Raw genomic sequence first — 23160 nt, forward strand, 5'->3', positions numbered from 1 at the left:
GGTTTCTGCATTCTGGAGTTTCCTACGAGCGCCTGGGTGATGAGGACTTTGCACGTTTAGGCAGGGGAGGAAGAGCGAATTCTCCGGGGTTGCTGCATGTTTCCAAGGCCAGGCCCTCTAGGAGTTAACAGACTGCTAAGAGCTCCCTCCTCACGCCCAAAGGACCTCCGAGCCTCGCCCAAGACGAAGACAGACCTCCCTTGGTTAGCCAGGCTCCTTTAAGTAGGGCTCATGTACACAGACTTTGTCCTTGGGAGCAAGTAGTATGGGGCTACTCGGTACTTACGGACCAGGATCACGCCAGGATCTGGAGAGGGGAGGGGCTATCTGCTGGAGCCCCTGCAAACCCCACTCCAGGACCTAAAAGCAAGAGAGCTGACAGCTCAAACAGCCACCCTTCCTGTGCGCCCGCAAGGCAAAAGTCGAGGTCACAACCTGGCTGATTCTGAGCCCCCTTCACCTGCAAAGCAGAAAGGGCGAGGAAAACCAGACGCCATCACAGGGCACAGCACGGACAGGAAGGGGCTACACGCGGCAGGGGTCTGAGCAGGACCCAGGACTCACACGCAGTGCTTCCTGCTTCGGCACAGGCTCACAGAAGACACATGGACGCTAGCCACTTGAAAAACATGGTTTATATGTCTGGTTCCCTGCCGCTGTGGCAGAACTCAGGAATTAGACTATATCCAATCTGGTCCCCACCCTCCCACAAATGTAACATTGTACAAAACGTTATTTACAGGAAAACCAATTCAAAACTTAAGGGTGTATACAAAAGTACACCAGAGAGCCAGGAATCAAGAGATATCAATGCCGGGGAAGCCTTTGGTAAAGGGGGCCATCCCATTCCACACTGGAATCTGGGGCAAGGCATCTTGTTCCAGGCTGGGAGAATCTAGCAACCTCAGTGCCAATTTTAGGGGGAACCAATCATTCCAGGGAAAGCGTCGATGAGAAAGAGCTCTCAGCTTTAATATCACACAGTCTGAAATATCCAGCCAACCGCTGGCACACGGGTGTAGAGCTCGGGGACGGTAGTAATGAGGGGAACAGGACACAGAGCCCCAGGCAAGTCCAACCGTTGAAGGAAGGGCTCAGAAGGCGTAACGGGTCCGGATGTCTTCCAGCTTCTTGGACACCTCGGGTGGGGTGCGGTCCAGTTCCTCGGACACATTCTTTTGCTTGTTGGGCTCCATGGAGTTGAACTGCTCACAGAGGTCTCCGTCAATCACATTCTAAGGTGGAGGAAAAGAAAGTAACCGGCCAAGAACAGGGCACAAGCTGAAGCAACTGCTCTCGTGCAAGTCCTCTCTCTCGCAAACCCCCCAGCCTCATTTGTTGAGCCAGGAACTCCAAGTGCGTCTTCATTAGCCGAGATCAGACTAGCAAAACGGAGGACCCAGTGGCTTCTGAAGGGAGAGACTGCTCAGTGCTATCAATTAGCCCCCTGCTGGCCGTCCTTCATTCAGGATGATTCTGGGTTTTTACAAGATGCCTGCGGAATCACCCTTCAAACCATGTTCCCAACAGAGACCTACCTTCACGGGAAAGTAATAGGACCGGAAGCTGAGGTGGTCCCGCCCACACAAAGGGGGATGCTCAGACCGCAGGTGCATCTCCACATGCTGAAAGAAGTCATGATCCTGGAGGAAGAGATCACCTGTCACTCAAAGGAAAGCGGGATTCCAACCACCCTCTATGGTTCTCCAGAGGTGAAGAGCACAGACCTTTAGCCAGAGAGACAGTAACCATAGGTCTCTCTGTGGACAAGTGTATGCTGTCCTGCCGAACAGTAACCGGTCCTAACCGTGGTTGGCATACGAGAACCTCAAATGTACAAAGTGTTGTCTGAAAGTGATCCTGATCCTGAAAGTTGTCCCAGCTCTTAGCCAACCCCAGGTGGCCATCCATGGCCCAGTGGCCACCATCCCATCCCACCTGTCCTATGGGACTGTTTCTGAACTTAGACCAAGTCCCAGGGCAAAGAACTATTCATCTAAAGGTTGGCGGCTTAAACTCACCCGGCAGTGCCACAGGAGGAAGGCCTGGCAATGTGTGTCAAGAAAACTCAATGGAGCACTTCTACTCTGTACTGCCCAGGGTTTGCCACGAGTCAAAAATCACTCACGGACAATGGGTTTTTCTGTATTTTAAAATTTTGCAGCCAGGGGGTGGGTTGCTTATCTTTCTCAGATTGACAAAAGAAGGTAACCACATTCTATTGCAGTAAAGGCTACCAAGGGAGCCCCAGGGGCAAGCAGCTAGCTTCCTATCGGCTCGGACATTTCTCAGTGTAGTTTGAACAAGTACAGCATTGCTACTGGTGAATGGACAAAGGAGTTTGTTTCTTAGGAAGGGTCAGCACCATGAGACAACCTTGGGAAGGCAAAGACCGGAGAGGCACGGGCGCTCTCACCTCATGGGAGGTGAATGGGACAAGGATGCCAATTCCTCCTGACAGGGTGGTGTAGACAAGGGATTCGGAGCCTCCAGGGATCAGTGTGGTCTTCTGGAGCGACAGCACGGTCTCCCCCACATGGTAGTTCATGATCACCTCGGCCTGCAAGTGGAAACATCACTGTTGATGCTCAGGAGTCTGCTTTGGATTCCCGAGTGGGAGCAGTGCCAATAGCTGGCCATTTTCACAATCTTCTGAAGTTCAAAACTTATAAAAACGGAAAACAAACCCCCCAACTTTAAAATATTTCCATCATCTACTTAAAGCTTAGTACTTCACAAATGTCTGGAAGTTGAATCATTTCTCAAACACAATTAGAATCTAAAGATCTTTTAAATAACTGTCAGATTTATAGCCAAACCTTTAGAAAACTGGATGGGGTGGGCAGGGAGATTCATCGCTGCGCTCTGAAACAGCTCTAGCCTGACCTGTCCAGAAAGGCATGACCATACGGGTCTAACACTCGTCAGAGGAAACCACAGCACAGGACATATCTCTGAGAGCGGCTGGTTATGCCAGAGGGAGCCTGCCCAGCCCACTCTCCATGCTCCAGGCAGAAAAATGAGGTACAAGGATGGAATTTGTGTCTTATGATAAATCCAAAATCCATCTGTTCCAGGGCAACTCCTGCATGGTTGGAATTTCCTAAAAGAAAAGGCCATGTCTGGGAAAGCAAAATAGCTTTCTTTGGTTAAGGACATTGGGAAAGGGGGTGGGGAGAGAGAGATACAGCCTGTATCTTTCCTCCTGGAACTCTTCTGGAAGCTTACCTTCTGTGAGGCCCCGTTGAGCAAGCCTCTGTCCCACAGGGCTTTGTTTCCCGTAGGATCCTCATCCACTTCATCATTGGTGTTAGGTGGGAGCCTCACCTACAGGAAAGTGACACAGTTCTAAGGGCTGGGCTCGGCACCTGCTTATACTGGTCGCCAAATAACATGTCTTCCCCCGGCCCTTACAGAGCCCAGAGGCCTCTGGGTGGGGAGCAGCTGAGTCTGAGCGAGAAACTCCAAAAAGAATCGTTCAGCTCCTGAGCGAGGGGTGGGGAGGGAGGTGATGTCTAATACTGCCAAGTGCAGAAGGACAAAGACCATGACCACCAGCAGTAAGGAGATGCACACTCCAAGGGCAACCAACAGAGTGAGCTCCACGGCAGCGTCTGCCGGAAAACAAGCTGAGAAGGGAGGGAGGATTAGGAACGAGGGAAGGGAAGCAGTGAGCACAGCGAGGAAGTGTGAAGAGGGCCGGACACTATGGAGACGGCGGTCAATGCCATGCACTCAGTAAAGGGTCACCCAAATCACACTGACAGGTTAAAAACCAGACCATGGAATATAAACGACAGCAGGCAGGCTGGACTGAAGAGACCAGCAAAATGTAGGTAGTCTTTATCCCAAAGGAAGCCACGCATTGTGAACTCGTGTTGTATGGAGAGGGGAAAACCCACAAGACTTTAAAAACCCACAGGTTTGTTTGTAGAGGCCAGCCTGAGTCAGGCTGAATTAATTGCACACCCTCATTTCGCTCTCAATGCACTCTCTCAGGGAGTGCAATGGTTAATGTGCTTAGCTGTGAACTGAAGGGTTACAAGTTCAAGTCCACCAAAAGCAATCTAACCCCCGCCCCCCCAATCCTAGCTATTAAGATGGTCTGAAGAGCAGTTCTACTGTGGCATGCACGGCGCCGCTGCCAAGCATCACGCAGCTGGATGGACGGGCAACTTATTTCCCCCTCATATTAAGTAAGGCTCAGTCCTGGCTCCGTAGCTTGATTCAAATCATTAAGAACTGAAGCCGCTGAAAATGAGGAGGGCAATGAATGCACAGATATGCTTTACACAATTGATGGATGTATGGATTGTGATAAGAGTTGTATGAGCCCCTAATAAAACATTTAAAGAAAGAAATAAATAAAACGTTTAAAGAAAGGAAAAAAAAAAAAGAACTAAAGCAGCTTTCCTTTCGACTATAACCGGAGTAAACATAAACTCACCACACAAATGTTGCCAAACTTGTCCGCACCAGCCACAGTGTCGTAGTCGAGGAGGCTAGCTGTAGTGACCCACCGGGGGTAGGTGTCGTCAGCAAAAATGATGAGCTGGTTCTCGTTGCGCTTGTAGCGGACCCAGATGAAGCTTTCTTGGACGTCAGACACAATCACCCTGTGCCCAATGGTCTGGATCCCTGAGATGTAATTGGCAATGTGCTGGAAAGTAAGGATAGCAATGGGTCCAATGCTGGAGTTGTGGATCCACAAAAGGGCCAGCTCAGCCTGACTTGAGTACATGGAGGCCACGAGGGGCACAGCAAGAAGGTTCTACAAGACTAGGGGAGCTCTGGGCCGTTTTAATGCAGTTTAATGCACACCCACGCGCAGAAGCAAACAGGCTAGAACGGGTTCTTGACAGAGGAAGCCAAGAAATGAGACGCACCTTCTCTTGCCCTCTCACGCTGATTCTGGGAGAACTCACTGCAGAATTTCTGAATGATTAAATTGTACGGTATGTGACATATACGCCAATAAAACTTTTTTGCAGAGACAATTTTCTGTAGCTGGTGCTCACGGCCCTGCCCAGCCCCTACCCAGCCCCACCCACATCTTTACCTTATTCTCGCACTTTCGAAGCAGCTTCTTCTTCCCCAAGTCATAGACTCGTAGAAGCTTCCCCACACCAATCAGAACCCGCCCCTGAAATGGGGCAATGGCAGCAGGGACCTCTTCAACTGGAGTCTGAGAGAGAAAAAGCCGGTCACAGAACAGAGATGCTGGAAGAACACCAAGCCACGTTACCCCACCATTATGACCCTGAAACCAAGTCCTTCCAACAAATGAGTGACAAATCTCGGGCCCCTCGGTGTAATCGCTCTCGGTGGCAGAGGGGCTGGGAGAAACAGGTGCTGCCTTTCCCCGAGCAAAGGGACCAGTGTCATCCCCAAGAGCAGCCTGTGCTGGGTTTCACTGGCACTGTCAAATACCGTGTCTTAAAGGCGAAGGGAGAAGACCCCAACTGGGAATGACGTGGGCTCTAGAGCTCTAAAGGTTGCATTAGTCACTTGCTGGATGGACCTTTTGCAGCTCAGATGTTAATGAGCTTTTCTCACTGGATAACTGGTTGAATCACACACTAAAACTTATAATACTTAATTCTTACATCTCAGACAGTCATCTTGGACGAGTGAGAAGGTAGAGTTATTGATGTACTGAGAGTACACTCCCTCTGGCAGGGCGGAAGGAACCCTATTTAGATGGTGTGTGTAAATTCTGTAGTAACACGGGTGGTCAGGAACTGCTTTCTGCTTAGTAAGATCAGTGAGCGAGGGGCACCTGAGCGTCCTTCCACAACAGGACAGTCCTGGAGCATGCCAACCCCAGTCAGTCCCCAGAAGACCTGACCCACTGTCAGCCAAAGGGGGAGGGTGCAGTGGGACCCAAGATCCAGGAGAATGGCTAGCTAGTTCCTACCTTGTGCAGAAACTCCAGTTTCTCACCGTTGTTCACGAGCTTGTAGGTATAGACAAAGCCCCCAGCCACAGATCGGGGGTTCAGGATCAGGTCCTTGGCCACACCAACCAGCACATACCAGTCCTCCCCGGTGTTGGAGAACCTACACACAGCGACACTGCACGCAGAGAAAGCAGCAGAGTCAGCGCCAGCGCCAGCCTCAGCCTCGGCAAGCCCAGCCCAGCCTATTACCTTGGGTGTCCTGGGCTCCTTACCTAAAGGCTGCCTCATTCTGCTCCAGCTGCACAAGGTCCAGTGTGTTCCCCTGAATAGGATTCATGACTCGGATCACAGAGGCCCACTGACCGTTGCCAGCCTTGGGAGCGCCAAAAATGGACTCGGGGAGGTTTTCGTTGAGGAATGCAGCAGCCATCTCTGCCGCCAGCTCACGCTCGTCCTCCCCGGCCGCCTCGACCATTTCCTAAGGGCAAAGATGACGGACACGGAGAGTCAGGGTGCCCAGAGGCAGGACAGAGGCAGCCACTCCCTCCTGTGGGGCTCATCCTGAACAAAGCCCAAACAGGATTCTCAAACTAAAGATGAGAGGCAGGTGTAAAGATAAGAAGGGGGGAGATCACTGAAGGGCGAACGCCATCTTCCCACAGCTGTATGCTCTTAGTCACTATTAGTAGGAAGGGACAAAGGCAAGAACTCACATCGGTGTTTAGTTTTGGAAGCTGAGTTGTCAACTTCATGATGTTTCATGATCAGGTGTAAAATGAAATTACAGAATGGTACCACGCTTGCCTCCAAAATCTCCTTACTGCTGCCTCTTCTTCATTAAGCCTAACCCATAACTGTGAAACCCTAACAACTGTCCCTATACATACCTTGCACCGTAGGAGGCCAATTTATTCTGGCTTATTTCACATAGCATAAATATCATTTCTTCCTTTATGGTATTCCCGTGTATCACCATACCATACTTTGTGTTTCTACCAACTGAATGATTTTTGTATTTGTATCTATTATAAATAAAGCTAATAAAAATATTTATGAACCAGTTGCAAAAAAATAAAACCTCACATCCTGACCAGCGGACATGTAGCACAAAAATAAAACCACATTTTCTACAAAGCAGGGTGGGAGTTCCCTGGGGCAGGAGTTGATCTCCATGATTGTGGTGATTTCTGGGAAGAACTGGTGCTGTGGGGAAATGAAAGCTGGCTGCTTTGGGCTTGAGTCCAGGAAACATGTAACAGCCTGGCAAGGCAGCCCAAGGGCTGACATGTGAATGACAAAGAAACCCGGCCAGCAGGTTAGTCCCGACTCAGAAGCAAGCAGAGTGTTTTTAAAGTACCCAAAAGACCAGATCTTTAAAAGAAGCAAGACGGTCAGTCACAGGGGTTTAAACTGAACACAATTTCACATGAACACCTTTTAATTTAACCCATGAAAGTCAGTCTCTTTACCTCTGCCATCTGCTGCTTCCTCTGAGCTTTTGTGGCCTCTGTGTAGGCATTGTGGTCCGTCTCGATGATGATAAGGTTGTTACTCTCAGGGTGGATGACAAACTTCCTAGGTGTGTACTGCAGTGGAAAGGCTACTTGATTGAAGACAGCACCCAGCTTCTCCAGAGCCAAAATCCTATGGGAGAAGGCAATGTAGTCAAAGGAACATTGAGGAGGAGTTAGGAAATGGTGCTGATTGCCGGGCGTGGTGGTGCATGCCTGCAGTCCCCGCTACTCGGAGGCTACTAAGGCTGGGGGATCGCTTGAGTTCTGGGCTATGCCAATCGTATCTGCACTAGGTTTGGCATCAATAGGGTAACCTCCCAAGAGAGGGGGCCACCAGGTTGTGTAAGGAGAGATGAACCGGCCCAGGTCAGAATTAAAGCAGGTCAAAACTCCCATGCTGATCAGAAAATAGTGTTGCAAAGGATCATGGGTAGCCACTGCAAGCCCATCATTCCTAGAAGCTCTAGTGTTAGCATTTGGCAATATGAAACTCAAAAGGAGAGTCCACACACCTTACCTCTGAGTCACTTCCAAGTCTCGCAGAGTAGAACTGCCCCACGGGGCTTTCATAGAGGTAGACAGCCAAGTATGACCCCACTGGATGTGGTCAAATCACCAACTCTGAGGTTAACACGTGTACCAACTAGGAACCTTCCACCATGGCACTACCCCCAAGAAAGGGCCCTCTCCTCATAAACAGCCCCTCAGCAGCCCTCCCTGTTCAGTAAATACCCACCAGGAAAGCCAAAGGAGTGTTTGCACCCTGTGGCACTGACAGAATCCGACCGTCTCCTTACTGACAAAGTCTGAAACCAAGAAGGGATAGTTCAAAATTGGTTCTGAGCCATGACAACTTGCTACTGGTGTCTCAAGGAATTAAGGCCCCCAGAGCAAAAATGAACTCTGGGAACTCTGAATGAAGGGGATACAGACCTGCCCACGTCTGTCCAGTGCAACACTGAGAAATGCCTATGGCAAACACTGTTTGAACATGGCGGAATCATTTAAGTTACTCATCTCCGGGGATGGAGTTTTGTTTCCTATTTAAATACCCTCCATATTAAAAGGTAAACAAAAAAGAAAATTTCAAGAAGAAAATCAATAATGGAGTAAACTCCCCAGAAAAAAATGGCACCCTCAAACGCAGCAAAGGTCCGAGATGAGAACCCAGTATCCCGGTGTAGAGGCTATCACAGCTGAGTGACACCCTAAGGAAGGAGACAAAGGCAATCAGCCAAACCAAAGGGAAGTGCCCTTTGTCCAGACACGTGGAATGAGCTGCACCAGGCTTTCCACCACAGCGGTGTTACAAGCTAACCACTGCAAAACAACCAGCCATGAGACAGTCTCACAGTTTTGGTATATATATATATAGCAGAACACTGTGGTGAAAAAAGAAAAAATAAGAGGGTCATTTAGTCCTTCTACTGAATGATTTCCAAGTAGTGAAGGGGATGAAATATGCTGTAAAGCAATGTACATGTGGCACACACACACACACACACACACACACACACACACACACACACACACACACAAAACAAGTATGTCCACTCAAACCCCATCCCTGCAGGCAACAATGTAAAATGTGATGGAAAAGTCTGACACTCCTCAAAAAGTTAAAACATACTCCATGAATTGGTAATTCCACTCTTAAGATACACAGCCACGATAAACAAAAATGGACAAGTGAAATAATTCCATGTCCTCCCCCCAAGAAGTCATGGCAACCCTGTGGTAGGCCTACATGGAGCCTCACATCGATGGACGCTCACTGCAACATCACTCGGAATAGCCCACGAGGAAGCCACCTGACAGCAAGCACTCTCGGCAGTAGGATTGCGACTGTGTTCCAAAGAGACCTTCCTTGAAAGATGATTTCGGAACAAGAAAGTTCTGCAGCTAGGAAAACCATCCGGAAAATGTGAGCTTGTCTGCCTCTAACTTCTGAGTTGCCATGGAACACAAGCACACAAAACAAACAGTAGGCGGAGGGACAGGGCGCCACCAAGGTTTGGGCTCAGCAGAGGTGGTAGGTGCAGGTGAAGATGCGCTTGGGGGGGAAGTTGTCCGGGGCAGGTGCAGAGCTAAGGGAGAGAGAAATAACCAATTTTGCTGGCATCTCCAGTACACAAATATGCTATAAGGTTAGGAGAGAAAGACCAATGATTGTGGGAAAGAAATAAAAACGTTGAAAGCTATGCACCCTGGATTAATTTATCAAGTGGATCAGGACTTGAATGACTTACAGCTAACAAGACAGTGAGAAAAAGTTACCAGTGATCCAAAGTTTATTCCAATCTACCAGAGTACAGCCTTTTTCTGGAAAATAAATATCTTGGATTCCAAGAGGATTGGACTGCACTGCTAATTATTTAAAACCTGGCCCTGGAAATCTAAATAGAAGCAAGAACTGCAACCACCGAAACTTGGCTTCCAGGCACATCAATCCCTGAACAGGAGCCAAATGAAAGTTTCAATTACAACACATTAGGACCATGAAGTGCCAGCTTTCTGCCACCTCTTCACCACCTACTCTGGCAGAACCACTGCCGAAACCCTTGGCAGAAGACTTGGGCACTCACTCACCTCAGGGTGTTAGTGGAGATGGCCACGATACCCTCAGGACACTGTTCAGAGGCGAAACCAGATGCAAATTCCAGGGTCTCGTAGGACAGGGGAGTGAGATGGAAGCGAGACTGGTAAGAATAGCTCAACCAAGACCGGCTCGACATGGCTAACACCTGATGAAAGAAAGCCGTGTTGTTAAGCTCAGGGGAAGCACCAACACAGTACACAGCCCAAATGAGCCCCTCTAGAGGTACCGCCCAGAAAGGCCTGCTGTCTGCCTCTGAAACACAAGGCAGTGAAAGCCCTTCCTCGCCCTTGTACTCCGACATGCATGGGACACCATAAAAACTCAACACCCGCCTGGAAACAGGACACAGGATTCCCAACCTCCTTAAATAACAAGCCATGACAATGAACGGATAAAATGGCAATGAGCAGAGTTCACAGGGCTAGGAGTGCCCCAGACCAAAGGTTTCCAACCATCCGAGGCTCACTTGCCCAGCATGAAAGCCAAAGGGATCAAATACCCTAATGAACACATAAGCAATTTATGGCATGGTGCTGTGGGAACCCCAATTAGGAAGCTCTAGCTTAAGGGCTATGAACGCACACACACACAGAGCAGCTGGGCAAACGGAAGCTATAAGCTTATTTCTAGGGGATTTTTTCCTAGGCAGCACACCATCAGAACATGCTCCCCCCATTCCTTACCGCCTCCTGGCCTTGCATCCGGACACGAAACAGCTTCACAGGGCGGGACCCCAGGTATCTGGTTCGGGTGTCAGAGAGATCACCAGTGACAGGGTCCAGAACAGTTCTCAGCAGCACACCGTTCTGATCAGGAGAGAGTCACAGTCACTATTGCAGACAGGGGCTCATCTGACCAATCAGGTGACAAACCTCTGATTTAACTCAAAGCAGATAGAAGGAAGCTTGACAGGCATTTATTCAAACAGCTACGTGAAAGCACCTTTTTGTCCCATATCTTTAACTTTTTAAACCGTGAATGGCTCATTGAAGAATGTCATGAAAACATAGGATTTTTCTAAGAACTGTTCAAAGCACATGCTAGACTCTTCCTATCTACTAAGGGAAGCACGGCTTCTTAGAGAAAAGGCTACTTCAGGCCGAGGAGAGAACGGTCCACACGTGCAGAAGACCTCGTGCCAGAAGGTGGTGAAGGGACCATCAAAGGACAGCAATGCAACCTTACGGAGGGGGGACCACACACGTCTAAAACAACAGCTGCAGACTGCTGTGGTGCTCACTCCATACGGACTACAGAAAGAGTGACCTATTGTCTTCATGCAGGTGCTCACTCCATACGGACTACAGAAAGAGTGACCTATTGTCTTCATGCATAAACTTTTACAGTAAACAAATCTGTCTTTAATCAAATGCAGAAGGAAAAGAGCCCCCAAACAATGATGTGTGACAATGCTGCTACTCTTGTCCTGCACCCCACACCCCCCAAACTGTGCTGTGCTATTTGAGGGTGAAGCATGAAAACACACACCAGGGGCGCTGTGGACACTGAGTAAAGCCAAGTCGCCTGCTGTGCCCCTTCTAGTAAAGGGTGGACCCTGGTGGCACTGGGTCAGCACGGGGCTGCGCATCACAGGCTGGGGGGCCAAATCCCCCCAAAGGAGAAAGATGAGGCAAATCTCATTCAGGGTCCCCCTGGGTTTGGTAGGCAACACATGGGGGACGCCGGGTAACCCTTGAGGTCCTCAGCTAGTTCAAGCCAGTCTATGAAGACTGGAGAAAGTAGCTGCGGCAGGCCTGTGATCAGAGGACTACCGATTCTACCAGGTTTGTTCTGGTGGGACAAGACAGAAGTAGAAGACGGATCAGCAACACTGACTTTTCATACAACAGGCACCTGGAGCCACAGGCCTCGGAAAGGCCTCTATCCAAACATTGAAATGAAAGAGGCCAGGAAACCTAAGAAGGCCTTCTTACCTGTAGCCCAATATTCAGGTAGAGGAAACCAATAGAGCCTCTCTCCCCCAGCTCATCCTGCTTCTCAGTCCCACCCATCTCCACGATGCACAAGGACTCCGGCTGGGCTGGGAGAGCCTGCATGCTCAGAGGCTGCAAACAGTCCTAAAGGGCAAAGAGAGAAAACGTGAAGAACATAAGACATGACCAATATGGGAGGAAAGCAAATGCAAAGGAAAGTTAAACTCTTTAGAGGTGAGAAACTTTTTATGGACAGTGAAAGCCTACAGAGTGAGTTACGGAGGTGGCTGGCTTTCAAGGCGCCCAGGGGGCAGGAGGTGAAGCACAGCGAGTTAGCAGTTTGGAACCCACCAGCATTTTCATGGGAAAAGACGAGAGCCTGGAATTACGTACAGTGACGGTGCCACTGTGTTCCACAGGGTCACTGTGAGCCCTGGCGTATGAGGTGCCTTTCAAAGGAAGCGCTGGGCAAGATTTTGGGGACAGCAGATACTGGCGAAAGTAAATAAATGGCATCCCTCCATCCCCCAAAATCATCTAAAATCTTAACTTTCTTTTACACACAAATATTTTTTTGTTTTGTATTATAAAAGGGAGAAAAGGCTTGAGCCATTTTTAAAAAGCAACACAAAGCCTGAGATCAGCAACACTCTGAAACAACAAGAAAGCCCCTGCGTTAGGGGGTCAGCAGACAGGTGTGCTGTCTTAGTCCAGCCCAGCTGCTTTCAGGGCGGGGCAGCTGGTGTGACCATCTAGGAAACTGAGGTGACACTCACCGAGGGGTCCAGGGAGATGATTCGGACAGTGTTGTCCACCAGCCCCACAGCCAGGAATCGAGACCGCTGCTCTCCGGGGGGCACATTGGCCAGGCTCATGCATACCACGTCTGCTGACATCTCTTTCCGCTCTGTGTACTCATTCAGCTGTCCAGACTGCCGGAGTAGGAAGAGAGTCCAGTGAAGCAAGCCAAGATGCACACACATAAGCGCAAACAACAAAATGCCTAGGAACCAGTGAATGCCAAACTGCTGTGCTGCTCTGCGAACTGTCACCTCATCCTCAATAGGTTGTTTGGTTTTCCCCTTAAAAGAAGACTGAGTAGAGATGTTTTTAATGCATCCCATTCAACCAGAAGGCATCGTCATACAGGCAGAAATAAACACTGTCTTTTTCTCTGACCTTCCCCCTGTGCAAGTTCCTCTCGGCTTTCTGCCATCCTCTCACTACAGACCCAGGCCTCTCACCCAAGGAAGGCAACCCATTAACAAAAGGACCAGGCCACTTTTGGTCATTTTACTTCTCCACAAACTTTACAAGCCAATCTTGCTCTTAGAAAAGTGGAAGTATTTAACAGTTTGTGTGTTCTTGAGAATACTTTGAGGAAAGTAAAATACGAGGGCTAAGGGCAAAGCACTCTCAAAAATACAGTTCAACACAGCATTTTAGTTTTCCACAGGCCAGCCGCGGCGATGGACGTGACAAGCACTGGGTAATTAAGTATAATCCACATCTACAATGGATTCATACTGCAGAAATTTGTGCCAAACATTAAGTAGAAAAGTAACCTGCGAAGGACACGAGGTAAGAGTGCAGGTTACATAGGGGTTTTTTAATTAAATACTTTTATTGGGGGCTCTTAAACATCTTTTATCACAATCCACACATGCATCCAGCGTGTCACATGCATTTGCACACATGCTGCCATCATCATGCTCAAAGCATTCTCTTCTCACTTGAGCCCCTGATATTGACTCCCCATTTCTTCTTCCTCCCTCCCCCACCTGCCCTTCCTCACAAACCCTTGATCATCATCCTCCATCGGCCCTCACGCACTTTTCTGTTGTTCATTCCCCTGGGAGGGGGGTTATAGGTTGATCATTATGATCAGTGCCCTTTCTCTCCCATCCTCCTGGTGCCTCTACTCTCATGCTCTGGTCTAATCCAATTTGTAAAGCAGAATTAGTCGGGGGGAGGGGGGGGGGGAAGAGATGCACCAAAGAACTAAAGCTGTGCTGTTTCATCAGTGCTATACTGCACCTTGACTAGCTCATCCCTTCTCTGTGACCCCTCTGTGAGGGGATGTCCAACTGTCTACAGATGGACATGGAGTCTTCACTCCATGCCCAACCCCCCCCCCCAATTCACAATGGGTATGATTTTGTTCTGGGTCTATCTCTTGTCCCCATAAGAAGCCCAATGAATATTAAAACAACATACGGGATCCATCTCAAAATAGACCAGCTCTCCTCCTGTCAGGGCGATCACCACTTGCCGCTGATTCACCGCACACTTCACAATCGTTTTTTTGCCAGGAGTCTTCCACTCATTGACTCTCTTATCTGCTCGTATGTGCCGGATACCATCTGGATATACCTACAGTTAATAATGGAAGGAATGAGCCTCCCTTCTCTCAGACCTGGAGCCAGTCTTTTTAAGCACCAGTTGAGTCAGTGGTGAAAACAGTTAATAAGGCTCCAAGCAAGTCAACTTAACAAAGTTTGTTTTGCAAAGTCTCCTTCAAGAAAGTCCAAAGTTCATTAACAAAATATTTGCAACAGATGAAAGCAGGAACAAGGTGTTTTTGTAACAAGCATGGCAATAGTAGAAAACAGATGTCAAGTGCCAAAAATTCTTCAATTGAACAGCTTAAGTGATTTAAAATCTGAAAGACTGAATTCCCGTGGCAAGTTTTTATGTTAAAAAACCTATTTCGTATTTCTTATTTCATAAGGACCAAGTAAGCTGACATTCCTCACCTGCACCAGAGCATCATCTCCTAACAAGGAACAGGATAAGGTTGGGGTGGTGCCAAGGAACCCAGAATCCGTCACTTCTTCTACAGTCTCTCCAATGGACAGCACAAGGGTGGCATTCACGAAAGACACGATGATGTAGGCATCGAACTCATCTGGAAAAGGCAGAGAAGACGACAGGAGGTGGTTAGCGAGGCGTCAGCCAAACAATGCGCAGTAAGAGCTTTCACTGAGAAGCCTTGCAAGACACGCCTGTGTGTAGTCAGTCATCACACAGTCCTGTGGCCAACAGCACAGCACGAACCAAACGAGAAGGGAGAGCTCTAATACCCTTCAGATATTTGCTCGTGTAAACACACCCAAATATATGTTAGTTATATATACACATCTCTAAAAATACCTCTGAAACTAGTACTTTCTTGAGACATTTGCTAGAGAAATGAGAGGAGAGCACAGCATGGGAGTCACATGAATGAGGAAATTTTAAATGGAACATTAGTTTATTACAAGTCACGGTTCGGACTCACAGCAACCCCACGGGACAGAGGAGAATGACCTCCGGGGGTTCCCTAAACTGTCATCTTGATGAGAGCAGGGGCAAGCCTCTGTCCTGTGGAGCTGCTGGGTGGATTCAAACCATCAGACCTCAGGTCAGCAGCTGAGAATTTACCAGCAGGCCACCAGCACTCTTTATACTGAAGACAGAATTCACCTAATTGTGAGTCACTAATCAAACTTTAGTCTTAGAAAATTATATATATATATATATATTCTTAACCAGTAAAGAGCCCTAGCTCCTTCCCATGGGCGCAGAGGCTCTAATGAATAAAACAGGTTACTTGGGCCTCTGTGAGACAAGTCATTCTAGGGTTGGAAACTGAGAATGTTAGCTTATCCAGGAAATGGGGGGTGGCGGGAGCAGTTGTTTATGTGGTCGGCCCTTGACCTCTTGAGTTTCCCCAGCCACCCAGTGGGCATGAGCAATCCCATTAAAATGTGCTTCTCAGTTAATGGGACATTGTTGGATAAACACACTAATGAGGTTCTCAATGTCAGAGAAGATGAAGTATAAGGCAAGCCCCAAGTTCCTCATGCAAATTTCACATAAAGAGCATGCCTTTCCTGTACAACCTCCTCCTCCCTATCTGTGTCCCCAGCTATAAGCACAAAGCTCAGTGCTTGCTGATTAAAAACATGTTGCCACTGAGACTGTCCAATTGTCTACACTGGAATTTCCTGGATCTATTCCCCATTCCCCCTTCCGTATCACCAAATACGTTAAGTCAAGGAAGAGAAAAGCAGCCAAGGTACTAAATGGGAGGGAGGGATGCCTCACCCTCAGCAGGCGCTTAAGGGCCCTCTCTTTGGCTGAGTGCTTGGCCCACCCAACCCACATTTAGTTTTGATGTCTCATAATGTGGTTGAGCTGAACACGGTTTCGAGCTTAATAGAGTCGAATCTGCGCTTTCTTGGAAGAAGGGATCAGGTCGTTGTATCATAGGAGCGTTCCAACCTAACAGTGGGACAGAAAATCGATCTCAGGGGCCATAATAAAATAGGAGGTTGTGGAAACTTTTGTTCCAGTTAATAATACATGTGCTGATACTCAATTGTTTCTTTTAGGATAATGTTTAAAGATAAAGTTCACTTCATAAACTATAAATAGGGACATGGTTGTTCCTGAAACAAATGTCTTTTATCTTCTAATACATGTACTTTGCATGGGACTCCAACTTCAGTGACTAACTAGAAATTCTGGTAGACAAAAATTGCACAATGTTCATATCCGTTCCCACACTGTCATTATTGGAACCTAGTGCCTAAAAGCTGTGTCAAAGGACGTGAAAGCCCAAAACAATAAAGGGCTCGATTGCTCTCCACCGTGGGCCCTTGGGAAGAGAGGCTTCCTTCCAAAAAGACCAGTTCACTGACTTCCATGTAACAGAATGAGGGAGCGGGGAGGCAGACTGCCTGGTTTCTTGTCCCCTTGCTAAACCCACATATTATTCAGCTTAAAGGAAAAGAAATGGCCAGTGGATTCAGAGTCCCACTCTTGCCGGTAAATTCCAAAAAGGAGGAGAGAGAGCAATGACGTGTCTGAAAGCTGTTTTCCATCCCAGATTCTCATAATACACCCACTACCCCTGTGCTCAGGACGAGCACACTGTAGTTTCCCCCACTCCCATCTAAGGCTAAGAGGACTGGCAGCAAATTAGGTGCTTTACATCCCAAGAAGGTTCCAGGTTAAAAGCTGGATCTCAGTGCAGAACCAACTCTCGTTAACTGACTTCAGAACTCATGTTTTCCCAGGGGGGTGGGGTGGGGGAGCACTGCTGAAGGACACTAAGGCTCAATAAGCAGCTCGCACTGAAGTGATGCGAGACCATCCTGATGATTTAAGCCTCTAGTTCTTCACTCTCTCAGGACACTGTCTCGCCTTAACCCACTCCTAAATATACGTGAGTTTTCTCTAGAACTGAGTTTACAGTTGGGATAGCTGTAACATATAAAGCTCTGGGGTAAAGCATGAAGCTAGGGTTTTCTAGCTACAACTTAGACAAACAGGTCATCATTTTCCAAGTTCTGTGGAGATTGTTAAGGGAAGCTGCTGTCTGTCTGTCTCGGGTCATGGAATATACAGGCAGATGGGTGCATCATTACAGTACACATGGATACCCAACTGCAGTTACCCTCTCCCTGCATACACTACAAGACCCCAAGGTAGACCCTAGCAGTAAGTACACACCTGTGGTGATCAGCACCTTCACCAGCCACCTGTGGAAGAGAAAAAAAGGCTTGGTATTGGTAGTATGCATCACCAAGTACCAGCCAGCGTTAGTATTTGCCTGGAAGACGGCTGCATGTGTGGACAAAGAGCAGAAGAGAGATTCACTCAACTGTAACTTGGAGCATCTGGGAAAGGAATTAGCAGGGATCCTGACCTGCTTTTATGGACAGCTTGCCAAATCATCTTTTTCAAAAAGTACAGTTTATATCAGTATGCCATTGTTCTTTTTAAAGACTTTGACATTTAATGGGGAAGAAAGCATTTTAAGTGTAAATTCCATCATGCAGCACACTATCTAGCATCTCTTCCCAGAAGCCTTCTGTGATTCTCAAAGGCATATCCGCATGCTCTCCCTCTCACCCTCCTGGCAACCTACTCGAGCCTCTCATCAGAGGGCAAAGAAGAGTTCTCAATGCGAGCTTCCTTCTGGGATGGCAAGCACTAAGAGGAAAGGGATCCGGGTAGTCCAACAACTGCAGAACAAGAACACAGACCTAATTCTGAAAAACCAACGGGACTTAGGATACTCTCACTGCAGCTACTCAAGGCGAGCACTGCATTACATCTAGGAGCCTCAGCATTCAGGTTGTCTGCAGGTAGGTCACTCTGTGAGTCACCATTCCAGTCTTCTTAAAAATTAGATTTATACCTAAATCTATTTTAAAATCATGCTTATTGAAAAAGACATATTGGGTTATGCCAGAGATTTTTCTAATTCAAACTATATGTTTATAAGATTTATAATATCAAGAAGCTGACAACCTGCTGGCGACAATCAATAATGACTAGTTTCTCTGTGGACACTATTAACAATTTAGAAAACGTTTCCATATGAGTTATCCAAGAATTGTTGTATGTCCCAGGGTCTCAGATAAAATGAGCCCTCCCTATTTACTGTGCTTTTCTTTTTACACACTCAGATTGTATCCCTATGATTACATGAAAACAGGTCCCACCACCAGGTGCCTCCCACGAAATAAACCCTCCCTCCTGCAGGTCTCCCAGGTCCCTTCAGAGTGCTCCGCACAGCCAGAACATCACCCTTCCGTAAAAAGGCAGATTATTCATTCATTCACCAGGCTGTGTAAGCTGGCCAGGGTGGTATGACTCACCAGTCTCACATTCCTGAGGGAACAAAAGGAAAATGGGCCTCCAGGAACAGGAATGACCCCTGCCACAAAGTGACCCACAGGGAAAACAAAAACCGAGAGCTACTTATATGAGACTGATAGGTGAATGTCCTAGGACTTCTCGCTTACATCACAATACATTTCCACGTTAAATGTTTAAGAATGAGGCGACCGGTTTTAACTAGAAACCCAGACTCCCTTTCCTCCTCCTCCTTCCCATCTTTCTGACTCCAGAATTTGTATTCCATTCAATCTCTACGTTCTTTCAGCTCAGCTATTCCCCTGGAATAGTTAATAACCACAGACTGCACCAAACCTCTTCATACCAACATCTAAAACACACCTGGAATTTGACTATTTACATTGGTTTTGGCGCAAGAACACAGTTAAAAAAAACTGAGTAAGAACTTTCCCTCACATCATATGTCTAACATGAGATGGGATCAGTGCTCCAAAGACCAGTGTAAAGCCAAGGGACATCATGTATGACAGCTCTATGCTACCGATATATATATATATGTGCACTAATAGTATTAGCTTCCAGAGCTTCCTCAGCCACACAAAATGAAGTGAGATATCATGATTAAAAGACTTAAAAGCAATGTGCAGGCCAGAAAAAAGGTATGTAGTAAGCAGTACTAGATGAAAGTGACACAGAAATACTTATGAATGCAGCCTTCTGTATCAATGGCTCCTCACAGATCCCTAAGCTGACTGCGGAGAATAGACTGCTTACCTTCAATGTGCCGACGCACTGTCCAGACAGCATTAGGATTACCAGGTAGCTCAGAAACAGCCATTTCCGACACCTGGCAGGAGAAAAAGTAAACCATAAATACAATGAGCATATGGAAGACAGCTGTTTACTTATAACACCCCCCCCCCAAAAAAGCAGTGCTAAGATTGTATTCTGAATTAATGGAAATGATTTCTTTGGCCAAGTGCCTCCATGATCAATTACTTCTTTTACCCCATGACGACAAGAAATGGATGTTATCCAGCTACCATGATTGAACATTTTGATCAGAAATTCCACAGAAGAATCTTGATCAAAGGTGAAAAGCTACAGAATGGCATTTCAAATGTTCACTGACTCCATACTTCCCGGAGCCATTGGCCTGAGAGAATCTTTAAACCTCAAAATAAAAATAACCCCTGATGTCATCTTAAAACTAAACAATAGCTTAACTAGTACAAGCTCACTGCCTTCAAGATTACGTTCTTTTAAGAACTGCGCATCATTAAAAAACAAAACAAAATCTCATTGCCATCAAGTAGATTTCAACTCAAAGAAACTCTATAGGAAAAGACAGAACTACCCTGGGCTTTCTGAAATTAACTTTTTTAGCGAGAAGTCATGAAATACTTGCGGGAACAGTTTTTATAGTCAAACATCTATGTCTCCTTTCTGCAGAAGAGTAAGCATGTGGGTAAGAAATAGGCACGCTTAAGTTACCACGCTCTTTCTTTTCCTAGTTCCCACACCCAAATTCTATTTCACTTTATGGATCAATTTAGATGCCATATTATTCATTAAATGCTGCACCTTTAGAAAAAATAGTCCTTTATCTTCTTGGTGAACAGCAAGGTATCCCTTCTAAAACTTCCAAAGAATTATGTCAACACCTCTTAGGGCACCTAGCCACAAGGTAATTTGAGAAAATGTTTCTGTTTTTCTTATTAGGCTCTCGTGGTTTTTAGATTATATAATCCCTCAATACCAGGGTGAACAAAGTATCAGATAAAAAAAGAGAAAATATTGGGTCCTGAGTATACATGCACCTTGTTAACTTTTCAGCAAATATAAAATTATAAGATAAAACATCTATTTAATTCATCTTGAATTTTATAATTAAAATGTATTAACTTGATTTAATACTGTGAAGACATCAATACTACTCAAAGTGATCTAAAGATTCAATGCAATCCCCTATAAAGATTTCAACAAATTTCCCCCTCAAAAAATGGAAAAGTCACTCCTCGAGTTCACGTAAAATTTCAAGGGATCCAGACAGACAAGGCAATCTTGTAAAGCAAAGTAAAAGGACTCACGGGTTTCAAAACGTAATCAGAACAACTGATAAAGAGTCCAGAAACAAATCATCTACAGGTCAAATGACTTTCACCAAGGATGTCAAATCAATCAAGTTCACTCAATGAGGGGAAGTTCCCAACAAATGCTGATGGATCCATACATACTTTGTACCATATGCAAAAGTTAACTCAAAACGAACAATTTCCTAAATGTAAGAATTAAAACTATAAAACTCTTAGTGTCAAGAACTTAGCGGAGTAACAAAAGACGTTTCCTTCATAGAAACATTAAACGCATCGAAGCCACAGGCTGCCTTATCAATGCTTCCCTAATCTGTGGGGCTGAGGTGGCTAGTCCAGTCTTACCTCAAGTCCATGTCTCAAGACTCTCAGAGATGACCGAGGTCCTCTACCACAGGCCACATACAACTGTGGAGTGTCTTCATTGGCCAGATCAGCTATCTGCAGGGAAAGGAGAAAAATGTCTACTTGTGCTGTTTCCTCACCTAACCCTACCCTCAGGGGGGCAAACCCTTAGTTTACTGAATGTATCACTGAAGCTCTAAGTCTTTGCCAGAGCAGAGAAGTGCTATTTCCTTCAGGAGCAGCTGGTAGGTTAGAAGAGCTGATCTTGGGGTAACAGCCCAACTGAGACCCACCACACCACCGGGGCCCTTACTGTTATCTGTCTTTGTCACCAGCAGACCCCACATTTAGTCAGAGTGCGTGGAAGTAGCCTTTACCCGTATTACAGTCATGCACTACACAATGCCCCCCTGGTCAATAATCAACCACATATGTATATACATGGTCCCTACATCCATACAGCCTATAGCTACATTCAAATTTCGAGGTATATACAATGATTCATCATAACAAACAGGTTGTTACTTTAAGATATGCATCAAAATATTATTGTACATTAAAGATGCTTGAATGTAACGGGAAGTAATTAATGTTTTCCTTGTATGGAAAAGTACACTATGTATTATGATAAACAGGCTAATTGATGCTACCTACAATCTGTACCTATTAATGTAGACCTACCTACAAATTCAATTTAAGACATATTTAGAGGGTGGGGGAGGGAGGGTAAAAAAGAGCTGACACTAAGGGTTCCAGTAGAAAGTGTTTTGAAAATGATAATGGCAACATGTGTACAGATGTGCTTGACACAATGGATGGATGGATTGTGGTAAGAGCTGAATGAACCCCCAATAAAATGATTTTTTTTGTTTTTGTTTTTTTAAATATGGAACGCTTCACGAATTTGCATGTCATCCTTGCGCAGGGGCCATGCTAATCTTCTCTGTATCGTTCCAATTTTAGTATATCTGCTGCCGAAGCGAGCACTAAAATGTTTTTAAGGGACAGATTTAGAAACAGAACTCATAATCTAGAGACTATGTATAGTATTCACACAAGGTCCTATTTCATAGGAAGTACTGTGGACATTAAATAACGCATCACTGTACTTCACAATTTTTTAGACCTATTAATTAACTAAAAAGGTCTACAATTGCCCTATTGGGGTTTATCTACAGATACTCCCATGATGTAGCTGCCAATTCCCAAACCAGGGGACCCATCTATTATTCATTAAGCTGACAACTAGCTGCGTTATAATACAATCAACTGCCTGTGAATTTGGCTAGGTCTTCCTCTGCACCAAAGTTAGTATGTGCCTACCCTCTAGTTCTTGAGATACAAATCATTCACCTAATTATTTCCTCAAATTCCACTGATGAGAGAAATCCACGACAATCCAATAAGGAATTACTCATGCTTTCTCCTACTGCTCTCAGGACAAAAACCCTGTTCTCAAAAAGGAAGAATGGAAGCAATTCATATTAGACTGGTTAGTGATACCAGGGGGATATCTGAATGGTGACTTATTTCCTGAGCACAGTGAACAAGCACTCTCTCCCTCAGAAGAGTGAACAGAGAGACAAAGTGGCCCCAGTAATGACTACAGCCCCAGCAATGCAGGTCACACTGCCAAGGGAAAGTCCCTACAGGACACAATTGAGGATACAATCTTCGCCCTGTGCCACTGAAGGATCCTCAATGAGTGACTAACAAGTTACTGACTGATCCTTAAGTATTTGAAAGAAGGATGGAGTGTTAAAAAGAAAGATATAGTTATAGATAGTAGTATGAGGCCAATTTCAGGACAGTACTCAGTGTACATACAGAATGATTTATATTAAAATTAAAGCTACCACACAAACATAATATATGCTTATAGATGCAGAGAAAATGACCAGAAGTAATCACAAGAAGTTATTATCAACTGCCTCAATAAAAAGTTCAGACGCTCAGGCTTTCACCTTCTACGTGTTAATTTTTACATTAAAGAGGAGCTTTATAATTTAAAAAAGGGAAAAAAAAGTTTAAGGACGTATGCAACAGTTTTTAGCTGCCAAACTTCTAAACACTAGTTGCTTCATCGTTATACTCTGGAAAGCTCATGAACAAGCTAACAATTTAATAAACTAGATTTCAATTG

The 23160-nt window shown here is 46.1% G+C and overlaps 1 protein-coding gene and 1 non-coding gene across 3 annotated transcripts in view; both read right to left on the bottom strand.

The window, feature by feature from the left end:
- Window positions 1–616: 616 nt before the first annotated feature.
- The window catches only part of SF3B3 (splicing factor 3b subunit 3), a 39482-nt gene continuing 16938 nt past the window's right edge, over window positions 617–23160 (bottom strand). For both annotated transcript variants that reach the window (XM_075537626.1, XM_075537627.1), the window contains exons 10-26: window positions 21018–21113; window positions 19354–19426; window positions 14703–14854; window positions 14164–14319; window positions 12723–12878; window positions 11947–12090; window positions 10696–10818; window positions 10003–10157; window positions 7369–7543; window positions 6172–6377; window positions 5918–6074; window positions 5060–5185; window positions 4448–4660; window positions 3229–3327; window positions 2417–2560; window positions 1539–1643; window positions 617–1235 (exon numbers count right to left, since the gene is read on the bottom strand). In XM_075537626.1, coding sequence (XP_075393741.1) covers window positions 1095–1235; window positions 1539–1643; window positions 2417–2560; window positions 3229–3327; window positions 4448–4660; window positions 5060–5185; window positions 5918–6074; window positions 6172–6377; window positions 7369–7543; window positions 10003–10157; window positions 10696–10818; window positions 11947–12090; window positions 12723–12878; window positions 14164–14319; window positions 14703–14854; window positions 19354–19426; window positions 21018–21113 — 2421 coding nt within the window. In that variant the 3' untranslated portion in view covers window positions 617–1094. The remainder of the gene's footprint in view (window positions 1236–1538; window positions 1644–2416; window positions 2561–3228; window positions 3328–4447; window positions 4661–5059; window positions 5186–5917; window positions 6075–6171; window positions 6378–7368; window positions 7544–10002; window positions 10158–10695; window positions 10819–11946; window positions 12091–12722; window positions 12879–14163; window positions 14320–14702; window positions 14855–19353; window positions 19427–21017; window positions 21114–23160) is intronic.
- LOC142432830 (U6 spliceosomal RNA) lies at window positions 21898–22004 on the bottom strand. The gene has a single exon (XR_012780935.1). It is a non-coding gene; the product is annotated as a U6 spliceosomal RNA (small nuclear RNA).

The sequence above is a fragment of the Tenrec ecaudatus genome, chromosome 18, assembly GCF_050624435.1.
Source record: "Tenrec ecaudatus isolate mTenEca1 chromosome 18, mTenEca1.hap1, whole genome shotgun sequence".
Taxonomy (NCBI): Eukaryota; Metazoa; Chordata; class Mammalia; order Afrosoricida; family Tenrecidae; genus Tenrec; species Tenrec ecaudatus.